This window comes from Folsomia candida, unplaced genomic scaffold (genome assembly GCF_002217175.1).
Source record: "Folsomia candida strain VU population unplaced genomic scaffold, ASM221717v1 Fcan01_Sc006, whole genome shotgun sequence".
Classification (NCBI taxonomy): Eukaryota; Metazoa; Arthropoda; class Collembola; order Entomobryomorpha; family Isotomidae; genus Folsomia; species Folsomia candida.
This window is the reverse complement of record NW_019091198.1, coordinates 7,174,949-7,189,512: the sequence shown is the minus strand read 5'-3', so window position 1 is coordinate 7,189,512 and position 14,564 is coordinate 7,174,949. Positions and strand designations below refer to the sequence as shown.

Sequence of the window (14,564 nt, the reverse complement as noted above, 5' to 3'; positions counted from 1 at the left end):
CTAACGAGTCACAATCGCATAATTTATTATTTTTTGTAACGTCATAAGCCATCATCGTTAAAGCTAATACTGAAATGACAACTGGAACACAAAGGGAAGTCGTATATGTATACACACATTAATATATATATATCTTATATATATATATATATAAGCTAGCAATACGGTGGCGGTGGTAATAATAGTGTAAAAAATTAACCGATATAAACTCAGGCTTCAAATTTAGAAAAAAACTAGGACGACATTGGGAAAATTGTTGGATATACCAAAATTAGGGAATTATACGGTAGTGAATAGACGACTGAATTACATATAATATGCCTATTTTTCAAGTGGATATATTATTAGATTCATACTTTTTTAGCGGAATACGATAATGTTGCAAGTCATTGGATTGATGTGGGATATAGTCTATGTGTACACGCCGAACTGAACAAAATGTGTATACAATATACGATAATATTCAATCATAATTAGGAAAACGTGGCGCAATATATGGTATATAATATAACGATATACTATAACAATATAATATAATAGTGATGCATTGGCTTGATCAACTAACATCAATGACTAAGTGACTTTCTGTATTCAGACCCAAACCCCGTGAGGATTTTTGCTCGTGGGTGCCGCATTTTCCAACTGTCGTGGAGATCCGATCATTCGTCGTGTGCTTCCAGACCTGTGGTGCACAAGATCTATAAGGTCTTCTGGAGGTTGGATACTTAAGCTCTGAAGATTCGCTTCTTTCATGGCTGCAATCAGGCGTTCCATCTGCTTCTTCTTCTCATCCAAACTGGTCTCGATAGACTGCACTTCTTTGTCTAAGCTCACGGACAGATCCTTGGCCGTGTCAGTTTCCCTTCTCGCCACATCTAGGTCCTTCCGTAGTCCTTCAATCTCTGCGAGAGTAGCCGCCTCCTTCTCTAACCATTCTTGCTGTCGCTGGTTCATAAGGTGTTGGGTTAAGTGTAATTCTTCCATCAGAACACTAAAGGAGGAAAAATGGTTTAAATATCAAAATAAAAAAGTTGATATGTGGTGGTGAGACTGTAGCATAACTATTATTTACCTAATGCGTTGTTTGCATTGATCAATTTCATCGTCACATTTCTCAAGCTCTGCACGCAAATTGTTGATTTCAGATTTTAAAGCTACCGACTCTCTCTGCGTGTATTCACACTCCTCCTCGAGATGAGCTAGGGACAAGGCTTGACTTTCATGTTGTGCACTGAAAATATATAAACAATAGTAAAGTAAAACAGATATACAATGGAATTCAAAGATTGATGAAAAATTTCGAGTATTTAGGCACTTCAAATATCTCAAATTGCATAAACTAACCTGACGACCTCCAAGCGTGAGATTTCTTTGTTTATAAGATCCATGTGCTTCTGCTGCTCTTTGGACTTCCCCTCCCAGAACATTATCTCTGCGTCGTACTGAAAACCACATTACAGTCAAAAGTTAGAAACATTTTATTAAAGGGTAGTTACATATTAATTACTTTAAATGAATAACATTTAGCATATATAAATACAACAGAGGTAATTATTTGATTACTTGAGTCAGTTCGGCTTGTTGGGATGTCAGTTTTTCTCGTTGAGAATTTACAACTCGTATTAATTCTCGGTAATGAGAGTTAGTGTTAGAGGAGTAAGACTGGGGTGAGACTTTAGGGTTGGACGACCCATTTTGATTAGATGAGCTATCGCCATTCATCAAACTGTGATCCTGCACAGAGCCAAGATAATGACACAATTTTTAATAACATGCTAGGCAGCAATTTAGAAAAAATGACATACAGTGATGCACTTGGATTAATCACATTCAACATTCAACAATCTTTCGTTTCTGTGGTGCTTTACCTTATTTTTCCAGCTTTCTACATCATTTGAACTGACACCAGAGGAAAGAGAGTCTTGTTGCTGTGAACTAGGGGATGCATACTTGACGAAATCATTCTGACTGGGAATACTAAAGCCGTGGACACCACCACCGTTCATCACATTGTTTGCAGACATCATTCCACTATTGTTTCCGTCATTGTACCCTGCATTCGTCCCCAAGGACGACGTGGATGGAGAGTTGCACTTGCTGCTGTTGCTATTGATGTTCTTGACGGCAAAATTGGGGGGACCAGTGAGATTTGGTGGAGGAGGTTCTCTGTACGGAGGTAAGCTTTTCATCCCCACCATGTTCACAGTTTGAGGTGATGCCAATGGCGGGGTTTGATTATTATGGGCCGAGGAGGGACTTGGAGGTTCTCTATACGGTGGTGGACTACTTATACTTGATTTCTCACTCGGTTTGTTCCCATAAAACACGTGGTCAAGTGGTAATCTTTGAGTCGGTGCTCCACCCCTTACACTTCCTGAAGCGGATGGTGGTTGGGATCTTATATCATTAAAAGTTTCCGTATTGGGCAGCATAGTGGCAGAGGATCCATTGGGACCATTTTGACTAAAGGGACTCCACAATCTCGAGTCGTTGGAAGTGTAGGAGGAGGACGATCCGGAATTTTTCTTGGGACCATTTGGTTGAAGAGTTCCACCAATTGGTCCAATTAAGGTACTAGGAGATCCAGTGGTGGTAAATTGGTGGTTAGGTTTTGAGAGAGGCGATGGGGAATGGGATGAACTGTTATCACTGCAACTGCTCTCCACGACCCTTTGCACTTTCTGCAGAGGCACCTGACCAGATCTATTTGAGGCGTTGGTGGCAGATTCCAGTGGAGACCACTGTAGGATAAATTGCATGTCGTTCGAATGTTCGCCCCTACCGCCGTTCAACAGCACCTAGAAAGAAAAGAGACAAGGTAGATAAATGTCACCATTAATGAAGGATCGTTATATTTAATGGATGTCGTCATTCACATATTTGCATTGGCACATAAAGAGCTTCAATTCGTCTTGCCAAAGAACACAACTATATCATACGGACATGTTTTTTACGCAGATATAGAGTTGAAATACAGATTGTCTAGTCAGCCGTAGTACATACGCAGATAGAAGACTCCTCTTAACCAAGTCTTCAAATTCCCATAAAATCCTACAGTAGTTACACCTAAATTCATCTCATGTGTCTCATTTTTCCAAGACCAGCATGTCACTCAAACATGGTTTAGCTCCGGTTCGGTTTGTAGCATGAACGTAATTTGCCAAACCACACAGCACAATATACTTAATTTTGTTTTGAAGGACGTACCTTTAAAGGTTGCTCACTGGGTGCCAGCAGTCGCTCACTGTTACGCCATCGCTCAATTAATGTGAATCGTCCAGTCTTTCCGGTTGCGTGTGCCAGGGCGAACACAACGTCCTATTAAAAACAAATCCCAGTTGTCAATTACAAGTGTTACAAATTGGTAAAAGTAAGAATACTTGTAATTGGTAAATTGACTCCGTACTTGACATGTTGTTTTTTCGTTGACCCCACAAACAATGCGTTGAATCCCTTCAACCCAAACTTTTAGCTCCATTACGAACTGATCAAGTGGTGGCGGTTATTATTGAGATTGTCGCCATCATCATGTAGTTGGCGAGGCAAGAATGTGTGTACTCAGTCTAGAGGTTGTGGATTACTCGAAACTCGTACAATCTGTAATATAAAGTTAACTTATAGATTTATGGGTTAAATATGAATATGATTAATGTGAATCATAACTTATGCATGTATGTACATATGTACAATAGGGAAAATAGGCACATATTTAATTATGCCAAGCCCTTTTTTCTATGTCGACATAAATCTTCGTAATTATGGCTGGATTATTGGTTTGGCTACTCTAAATCCAAAGGAATTCAACTCCAAATATAAATGCAAAAGTCTGCGGCTCGTGCTCAAATTCGTCAAAATTACAATACTTGTTTGGTTCATTTTAAATGGCGTCGGAGCCAGTGATTTTTAGACAACTAGAAGCAGCCTAAAGTGGTAATGGAAAATAAATTTGGCAAATTGCTAATCAGCCAGAAAAACCTGTTGAAATGGGAACAGCGAGAACAAAGTTTTTTTTAAAGTCGGTCACATTACCCAAGGTTATGTTGCTAACATTTGGATTAATCCCACATATATAGTCTAGTCGCACTAATAAATTCCATTAGTCAATTAGTCTGCATATCATGACATCAAAACAGAGTTTGCCTTGCGGAATCCCTACGAATTTCATGTGCATTTTGAAAATCCAAATTCATTCATGCAGCAACAATGTAAAAGAGGAGTCAATAAAGTTGTAGCGTATGCATGGTATTTCGCATGTAAAAGAACAACTCTTCATTTTACCGGTGGTAAAATGTGAATGTAAGTTAATGGAAGAAACGAAATGAAGTCGGCTATAGCTTTATTTAATTTGCAGGAGGAAGAGAAAAGAGAGAATACAATAACAATACGCAAGTACAGGAAAGACGACCATCATCACACAATGTGTCCAAACAGTACAATCTACAAATATCATTGCTCACACAAAAGGACCTACACACCAGCACACAAATGTCGTACAAGTTTCTCGAGAATCAAATTTGCCAACGACAACGACGGCGGCTATCCAAGCCAAAGTAATGCCATCCTTAAGGTGGCATTTATTTTCTTGCTTTCGCATCTCACCGCCCCTATAAAAATAACATTGTTTCGCCCTGTTTCTAAATTTTCCGTCAACCATGTAGGATTAGACGAGTCTTAACTTTGTAAAGGTAAATTTACCGAATCTGCTAAATTGATTAGGTTTGAAAAGAAAATTCCCTCTACTGAACTAGATAAAATTAAAACAATACAAGAAGATCCCCCCAAAAAATTAGTTTCACAAAATTAGTATCCCAATTCCGCCCTATTTTTCCCACAGGATGAATGGAAACTTAAAAAGTATATTATTTTATATAGATTGAACAGCACAGAGAAGGAAAATCCGTCAACCAAAATTCAAGTATACAATGGCCCCTTAAGCCAAAGTAACTGTACTCTTTTACTACTCTCCAAAATCATGCAGGACCAACGACGAGTCAAAAACCTGCTTCAGGCTAAACATTCACTTGCACTTGACTAAACCCAGCACAAAATTAAAAGCAATAACCCTCCTCATCTTCGTAGTAGCAACAGAGTTATGAAGTTTCAGTTTGAAATATAAAAGCAATTCATATGTACAAGTCAATTCGCCAAAAGTCACATATGTTGTTCCTTCTTTTTCTTCTAAAGTTGCGACTAACTCATCTTCCTCTCAATGTCTTTATGAATCTGTACCTTCACACCAGAGCATGTGGCTAGTTTTACGTTACAAGTAGCTGCCACATCGTAAAAAAAAGGCTCAAAAAGATGTTTCTAGTGTTTCTACTTACTTTGCACTTCGCATTTGATGGTAACCGTTTCAGCCTTGGCTTTTTTCAAAATATTGCTCAGCCAACAGGGTACAGAATCTTTTTTTTTATTCGCACTCGTGAAGATGAAGACCGTGGGTCTCAGATGTAACTTTTTGCATACTTCTGACATGCTGCACGTAAAATATTATTCTTACTGGATGAAATGCACAAATTTTCTTTCGGGTGCAATGCAGTGTATTTGTCGCAAAACAAAATTGGGGCATATCTCACTCAGAAATCAACTCGTGTCTGTAATAATATTTACAGTCGTGTCAAAACCCTATCCAACAAACCTATCACAAACAGATATCAAATCGAAATCTCATGCAACCACACGAACTCAAGTGGTAGGATTTTACAGGTATATCATGCATGCATGCAAAATATCAAGGATTTGTTCAGAGCTTGATTACTTTCTGGTATATAGCAGGATGTTTGCATTCTTTAAATTCCAAGTGTGAACCCGAGCTCTCCTATTTACTATGGGGAGAAGAGCCACTAGAGGCATAAAGTGGAAAGTGCATGCATAACTCAAGGTAAGCACATGTCACAAAGGTACAAATTGGATATGACAGAATATCAATTATCTTCCTCTTCGTCTTGTGGGCTACTTCAGCATTACACTAATCTACAGTATCAAACGCTTTCGAGTGGAGCATCAATTATTCGGCATGTAGTTAATAATTCTGTCTCATAAATGCATATATCCGTCCGTATTGCATAATTACATGTTTTTCGTGATCTACACTACAACAGATGTATGCGCGTGAATGTCATTGGCCAGAAAATATAATGCACCTGATTAAACAATTAGCCATTAATGCTTTTTCTCATTCTGCGTCGCCGTTTTACCTTTACCTTCAATACCGTGCACAAATTGCAGACGATAAATGGATTGTTGAATGCAACTCATTCTATTGAATATGCACATAATAGTAAAATAAGGTAGAATAAGTTGTTGGTGGAAATGAAGGTCACTGGAATCAACTGAATGATCGACAACAATAGATAAATATGTGTGTACGTGTAATTTTACTAGTTAACAAATTTTCAAACTAGGTCTCAAAATACGACCTCAAAAACCAAACCCACGATAATTAGCTGTACTCCGTGAAGATTAGTTCTTTGAATTGCATCATAAAAATTACATTCACATTCAATACATATTTATGTAGTTACTTTTACACTAATCTTGAGCGCAAGGAATGTTGAATTATATGAATTGAATGATGTAGGTAGATACAAGAAATACCAAATTTTTACTGCTAGTTGTTGTAACAACTTGGTCTTTTTAACGACCATTTTCACGATTCTCACAACAAAGTTACTCACCAAAAGGCAAAAATTTCGAACGCCTTTCATCATCTTGTTTCCAACCAATTTGAGAAAACTGTGTGACATGGCCAAAAATCAACGGTTATGCGCTTTTGAGTGCCTTCAACTTTAACTAACCGATAAAAATTTCGCATTATTTAACAAAGAAAAAGTAATATCTATAAAATCTGATCATATTACGAAAATACCAACAGTAGTTCTGCTCAAGTATTCACCTGTCCTTTCCTTCGCAGGCAGTCGGTTGTGAAGAAATAACTCTTAAAAAGCATGAGCAATGTGGAATTCAGCAGTGTATAAAAGCAACAATAATAAACCAACAGTGACATTTTATTTTGAGCTTTATCCAAAGGACGACGTTGCCTTGTTAGCTAAACAACAACATGATTTTTTAGCCTTATTCTTAAGTATGTAAACTTGGAAATGACACAAAAGTTTTAAAGCGCAAAATGGAACACTTGAAAACCAATGAAACTGTACAGTGGGAATAGTACGTACGAAGAAGTAATAAAAAATAGAATAAAAACACTTGAACATATGTCACACAAAACTTTTCACCCCAGGGAAACGTCCACACGACAGTAGTCGTTATGATATTTACGTTATTGCACTCAAGAATTACACCAGAACGTGGCATTGCTAAATATTAGTAGACGTAATGTACACATATTCAGAAAGTAACTGCTACTGACAAAAGTAAATATTAACCAGAAGCAGCAGTTCAGTAGATTTAAATGCCTCTATTGCTTTCTTGAAAAAAACTTGACACAAAAAGAATATTGTACGGATTTTTAAAATGCTGAAGAAATAAATCGCTTTAAAATGCTCCTGCAGCAGCGTGAGCATTTCTCACTTTTTTAGGATGTCGGGGGGGAGTGAAATCTATTTTATTTTGAACAAGCTTTGAAAGCTGATCCAGTAGACGAATGAATACAAACGTGAACGTGAACTGAGAACACTTTGTTTCTAATTTATGCAACAGTTCAATCAAGAAAACCAAAAAAGCAAGAGGGGTTAAATGTTTAGACTCACTGGATTTTTCAGCCACACACAAAGAGAAACACCACCAGAAGAAGAAAGAGTGAGACTCCTTCATTTTCCTCTTTTTTTTTGGGGGGGGGAGAAAGAATTCATTCAATTACACTTTTAAATCCTCAACTGAGAGATTTCCCTGCTAAACCAAATCTTTGTCCATGAAGCTTAAAATCTAAATTGAGCTGATGTGATACGATTACTTTAGTTCACAACTTTAACACAATTAACATTCATTTCTCGTTTCTACTACTTTTGTCTTTTTTTCCAGGATTTTAACAAAAAAGACTTACAGAGCTGTAAACCCAGTGATGTTCTGTCTCAAAATAGGTATCCTTTATTTTTTGGTGTCTCTTTCTTCTACCAGCCGTCATCTTACGATTAGTTCACTCATCTTTCCCTGATGAAAATTAGATTTAAACTTGGCCAAAATTGTTTCTAAATTGGGAAACCCAACCACACAAAGTAATGGAAACCAAGTGACAACTCCTCAACCCAATTTAACGTGGCTATATATTAGAAACACCGGAATTGATTTTCAAAATAGGCTGAAATATTATTATTCTAAAAATATGAACACATAAAAAGAACCAAAATTGCGTAACGCATTGTCACAAAAGATAAGGACAACAACAGCGCATATCGTGTTCGACTTGAATCAATCGAGCGAAAGTATATTCCCAATTTTAACAGGCGTGAGAACCTACATTAGAGAAAATGATGAAGCAATGTAAACGTGGAGAAGCACAATTGCTTCCTTATACAAAAAACCAAATCGTCAATATCATATGAACATAACAATAATAATATCATTCCCATCAAATGAAACGTCACTTATTTTATTTTATTAATATGAATGGTTTCCTAATATTATCGAGCAATCTTACATGCCTATTAGCAGAAACTGCAAGCCACATTTTCATTGAGATAGTGCTAATAAAAACGTAAGTAATTTAATATTTTCTCCTTTGAACTCTGATTATTTTTTTAAACATATTTGAAACCTTATTAACTCCAAAGGCTACAAGTTTATTTAAAATCGTATCTTGTATTTAATAATTGTTTTTCATATCCCACGATACCGCACAAGAGTGACGAAGTCAACGGCATTATCTCGCTCGTTTTTCGTTACGTTTTGTCTTGTCCTTAAAATAGAAATAGAAAATAGTCCTTGCTCGCTACAATATTACCGACAATAATACAACACCGACCAAAACTAAAGGACAGTTTTTGAGAGACAATAGCATCGCCAAGATTGTAAAGCTTAAAATCGACTCCGTTTGACAATGACACACGAGGAGGAATTGCAACAAAAAGAAATATTGTTCTCACAAACAACGGGTAAATCCTCTTGATCCTTTTTTTCTACTTTTATCATCAACCTAAAACCAACTTGATTCTTCTTTTGTCGCATTACAGCGAAATAGCATTTAATAATATCTTCAAGATATCAACTTTAACTAGTAGTCTGTCATGACGTCCAACATTTGGACACTTAAAATTATGTAATACTCGATGAATAATCTGTGTCCTTTTACAGTGCATGCCAGTGAAATAGCTCATCAATTTAAATCATTTCAATTTCTGGTTCTTGTTCTGGCAGCCGTCCAATATCATTACACTTTACACTTATGCAAACTTCCACTAAGTGCACATTTTAAGATAGGGGAAGAAACAACAGTAAATTTATCAATAAAATGTCGCTAAACGCAAATGTAAAACGAAACCGATCTGGTCAAACCAGCAGATAACATGAAATAATTCAATTTCAACTTTAGTTAGATGACAACGCCTGCATTTTCAGTGCGACATAGGAAGCTTTGACATTTCGCTCATTTCTTGGATTTTGCAACTGTTCATTCAATCGAATGTGTGACAAACTTGCAGGCCTGCGTGAAACTTGAAACGTTCTACATTGAAAATATGTAGTTGAAATTAGCACACAAATATTTTAATTCTTGTGCATGACTAATTATCTTCTAGACTTGAATAGAGAGAGATGTAATCAGGACTATCTGAGCGTGTCACCACCCATTTTTCTCACCACCAACTCAAGTGAGTTACATGAAATGAAATGATGAATTAATTCCGTCAGTCTGCATAAAATCATCGACTAATGGACAATACGCGAATGGCGACGACGACGACAGTCCATTGTTCAGTATTCTCCGATTAAGAATCGATAAAGGATTTCTCAAGGGAGAGAGAGAGAGAGAAAAAAATAAGAATATGAAGAAACCACGACCACACGATAGATAAAATTTTATGCACAAGCTCCGAATTACCCTTAAACTGTTGTGTCGTTAAAACCAATAAAACAGGTGTCCTGTTTCTCAATAAAATAAATGATCAATCGATCCGGTCTTTGGTTTTAGTCGACTACTCGCCATTTGCTGTAATATCTTTCCCTTTCGTTTTATAGCTTATATTACCGTGATCACAGCTAGTTGATGACAATAAAAAATTACTTATCACTCACTCGCCAGCTCAGCAATCCTGCGACGCGAGAAATGTGTATGTAGTCATGAACTTGTTGCTCAATAAATATAATACCGCTGCTATAAATGTAAACAAATCACAATTCGATCCCCACTACGATGAATCACTGATGTGTGGTCAAGCAGCTTTACGACCGTGGTGACGGAATCCAATAAATGTTAAGCTTTTCAAAGTTGACCAAGGCATTCTTTCCTGTCTGAGGAGCTGATTGCCAATAATGTGTTTTTCCTTTTTCCATCATTTGACAAAGATACCAACTACTTGGACCAGAACACTGATAATTTTCCAACCCTCGTATAATACATTACCTGCTGCGACATTACTTAAGCCGGAGTCTTATAATGAATTTCTAAAATAAGTGCGAGTAATAGGCTCAGATGCATATTTCAATTAAATCTTGTAATACGCCTACTTTTATGGAAATTGTGTACCCTCTTATCTGATCATGCCATCCAAGACTAGCAATTCAATCAAAAACGAATCAATGGGGAGATAGCGAGATTGAATACAAAATAATAATAATGCTGTCTATCTCTTCTCTGGTACAAGTCATAAATGTGACAGGGATGGGATACGACATAATGCGCAGCAAAAAATGGTATATAAAATTCTATCCGTTGTTAATCCGTTGACCAAATCTCACCTTGCACTCAATAATAGCCATGTCAATTCCATTCAAATGTATAATTCTATCCTATTAAATCCTATGTATATGTGTAGCCGATAAAACAAACATTGACAAAAAACATAATGCTTCCGGTCAAACTCATTGCTCGACAAAATTTTAACAAAATCTACATACATGACAAATGCCAGATGATAATTTACCCACCACTATGCGTCATTTTCTCTCAACCGCTCAGTAAATAGTTGTAGAGAGAGAGAGATATGATATGGTGCAATGAATACTTCTCATTAAAGTGAGGAAACATGGTTTGCACATGTTATGTTACACCACGTTTAAGCCCACACGAGAAGGATTTCCTATCAGTTTCACTCGCAGGAACTTCCGGCGAGGGAGCATCAAATGTCACATCATGAAATGAAAATGAATGAAGATAACATAGTGATTGAACGAATGAGCGTAAAGTCAAGATAGATATATATATTTGTAATATCCTCATCTTCATTTCATCATGGGAACTATGAACTATTGTCAACAGCAAAATAATAAAAGTTGTCAATAGCAGAGGTTGATAATGCTGTTTACATTGTTTCCTTCCTATTACCACAGATTAACCGTATTCCTTACAATAAAACAGTGTGGACTTGGCTTTAAAGTAACGTTTTGCTAAATTGAAATTTCCGAAATAAATATTAACCTCTACTTACATGCACTTTCGCTCAGTTCGACTCAAAACGAATAACGCCATTCAGCCCATTCATACCAAACCCGCATGCATTTTTATTCGTAATAAATTTTTAAGAGAAAACCGGTAACAAATCCACTTTTAAAGGGAAGATTTAATAATCGCTGAACAAAATAATTTGCATGCAAGCTTTGAAGAAGACCTATCCATATTGTTCAACGAGCAAAAAACGATGACCACTTTTGTCACAAAAAATCTCAAAAACCTGTCTCATGCCTGGCGTACCATACTGGGTGTCACTGACTGGGTGTGGTTATAGACCATTTTATGGATGACAAAATCCGATTAGTTTAGTTCAATGGTTCAATAAAATGGAAACAAATCATGCGAACACACATATTTCGTGTGCATAGGAAAACCATTGAGGAAACTTATTTAGAAATGTGTTGCAATATAATAATCATTATTGGTAGTCTATGTATGTACATATGAATCATAAACAACTGAACATGTTGAATAATATATGTAGCGATGATTAAAAAGTTGATTCTTCCAGGATGCAGTGATTGATAACTTTGACGTGAGACGACATTGGCGCACACCGTATATAGCCATACTTTAAGGCTAGAAAAAAAATTGCCAAAAATTGTCCTTTTAGAGAATCAAGTGCGCAAGTTCTACGTCAGCTAGTTCTACTTGAAGATAAATCTCTTTACGTAGTTCGATACAATTTAATTTTTCAGAAATGACAAAAAATTGTATAGAAAACATCTTGCTCCTTCCATTTTATATAGAGCGGATCAAATTTGGAACTAATAAGATAAATGAACAGTTAAGTCAAATAATCAAATGTGACACTGGAAATTTCAGGGCTTGATAATGACTGATAATAAAATATTTCTTGGATGAGTGATTGCGATAAACAAACAACTGTAATAATACCAAGACTTGGTGAGTTCTTCTGAACGCGATCGGAATACCGTTAATTTAGCAACTCCAATCGTGACGATCAAATGCTTTTCATTAGCTCCAACTTCTAACTTTATACTATTTCAAAAAGATCTGTTTGCTCAATCTCCGTGTAAAAGTGACGTTAGTTAAACTAAATCTCCCCAGAAATTTGAAAATCATCTCTTTTCTCATTCTTAAAGCGCACCAGCGGAAAAAAATAATTATTTGATTATAGAACAAAACATCTTTTGTACACAACAGCAGCCAAATCAACCAAAAATGCCTACATAAATTATTACCACAAATATGAGAATCGTACCAACTGAACCGAAATCAAGACCATCTATGTACATGATACTTTCCAAGCTTGAGATTTTTTTACCCACCCAGCACAATTATCCTATAATAATATACATATGCATATATACTAATAATAAAATTAGCCACAATTTATATTCACGTATTATCAACCACACCACACAAAGTCCTATTGTGAAATCAAATCAAATGAGAAAAATTGTGAGAAAGCCAGAGTGGAAGTTGTTAATTCTCTGGTCGAGTATCTTCCACGCTCCCATTTTAATTTTCAACTCTATAACAATGTCCCTGTATTTGTTTGTCTCTCTATAAAATGATGATGGCAAAATCAGGCTAATTTAATTACGGCTCATTAAGAATCCAACACTCGTATCTGAGCTGACAATGGAATGGAGCAAACTTTCCTTGAGAAAATTAAAATCCATTCTCATCATTTAATATTCATTTCTCGCCACAATAAAAAATAAGTCATGCCAAGAAGAAGAAGTATGAATGAATGAAATGACGCATTGTTTTACCCTTTGGTTGGGATTGGGATGATGATGATGTGTGTGTGCAAAGTATATGTTACCGGAATACCGAGATAAATAATTGGTCATCTTCATCTTCTAGTTCCCATCGGTTGTTGCGATTTTTGAGATGTGATGATGACCGGTAATTTAACAGTCCGTAATTTCACCACGAACGAACAAGATGTATTAAACGGTAACCGCTTCATTAAACCGCTGTTTGTTAGATAGGAAAACATTATGTGGGTTTTCTAGATTTTTGGAAGAAATTGAAAATGCCTACTTCTAACCACATGCATAACGAACGACAGGAAAAATAATATCGATGGGAATTAAGCTTAACAGTTTTTAGCAACTGTACGACACAGTAGTAGAACAACAATAATTCAAAATCTCTGACCTCACAACAGGACAGACCAAAAAGGTCATAACATCCGTATTATTTTATTTCTAAAGGCTTAGATAACAAGTGATCTCACCGACAAACCGTAAATCAAAAGGGTAATGGAACTTAGACAAAATGAAATTTATACACAAACCATAACCATGCAAAAAATGCTTACCTAATTCGAACCGTGATATCTTGTGTGCATACATGAATGTACGTCGCTGCCCAATTGCTCTTCACACTTCCAGGATCAATTCACTTTTATTAACCATCACTCGTTTAAAACAACAAACAACATTAACCAATATTCACCGACCTGCTTGATAATCAATGATAAGGCCTTATCAACAGTAACATAATTACTTAACGGCAGGTTAATGACCGATCTTCGACTTAATCCCCTCTCTCCACTAATCCAGGGAATCGCCTTCTTAAAACAAGTTTATTTAATCGTTTACATCTCTCATATAGGAAATTTTGTCCAGTAATAACGACTAAATTAAAACAGTTTTAACTTTACTTCTTCCCAATTTCGGATCCACCCTTTAAAAATGGAATGAATGATGTATTAAATGTTAATCCTTTGTTATGTTAAAATCACAAAATTTTGGTTATTCGTCCTCCCTAATAGGAGGCTCCTATTCAAATTTACTGTCACCAATGCAAGTTCCACCGAAGCTGGCCATGCAAATTTGTAATCAGTTAATTATGTTGTTGTTGTTGTGATTGAGAATATTTAAATTAGTTGATATTATTTATTTATTTATGTGATGCTGTTGCTGCTGTAAAAGAGGGGCGACAAACAAATGTTCCTGGCTGTGAGCTTCCTTGATCCGTGTGCTGTGAGCAACACCGTCTGTGGTGGAGTGAAGAGAGACTC

General features: G+C 36.3%; 1 protein-coding gene across 3 annotated transcripts; it reads right to left on the bottom strand.

The window, feature by feature from the left end:
• Nucleotide 1: 1 nt before the first annotated feature.
• Nucleotides 2-14,558, bottom strand: LOC110851427 (ras association domain-containing protein 8). Of its 3 annotated transcripts, XM_022099199.2 has the most exons (9): nt 14,001-14,557; nt 13,860-13,925; nt 3,407-3,597; nt 3,208-3,318; nt 1,869-2,798; nt 1,564-1,734; nt 1,345-1,442; nt 1,073-1,231; nt 2-991 (listed from the first exon to the last, which is right to left on the bottom strand). In XM_022099199.2, exons 3-9 carry the CDS (start codon nt 3,476-3,478, stop codon nt 592-594), a joined length of 1,941 nt encoding a protein of 646 aa, XP_021954891.1. In that variant the 5' UTR covers nt 3,479-3,597; nt 13,860-13,925; nt 14,001-14,557; the 3' UTR covers nt 2-591. The 3 variants fall into 3 exon arrangements, with proteins under 3 accessions (XP_021954891.1, XP_021954892.1, XP_035708458.1); XM_022099200.2 differs by lacking the exons at nt 13,860-13,925; nt 14,001-14,557 and adding an exon at nt 10,189-10,419; XM_035852565.1 differs by lacking the exon at nt 1,564-1,734 and having other exon boundaries at nt 13,860-14,558.
• Nucleotides 14,559-14,564: the final 6 nt, after the last annotated feature.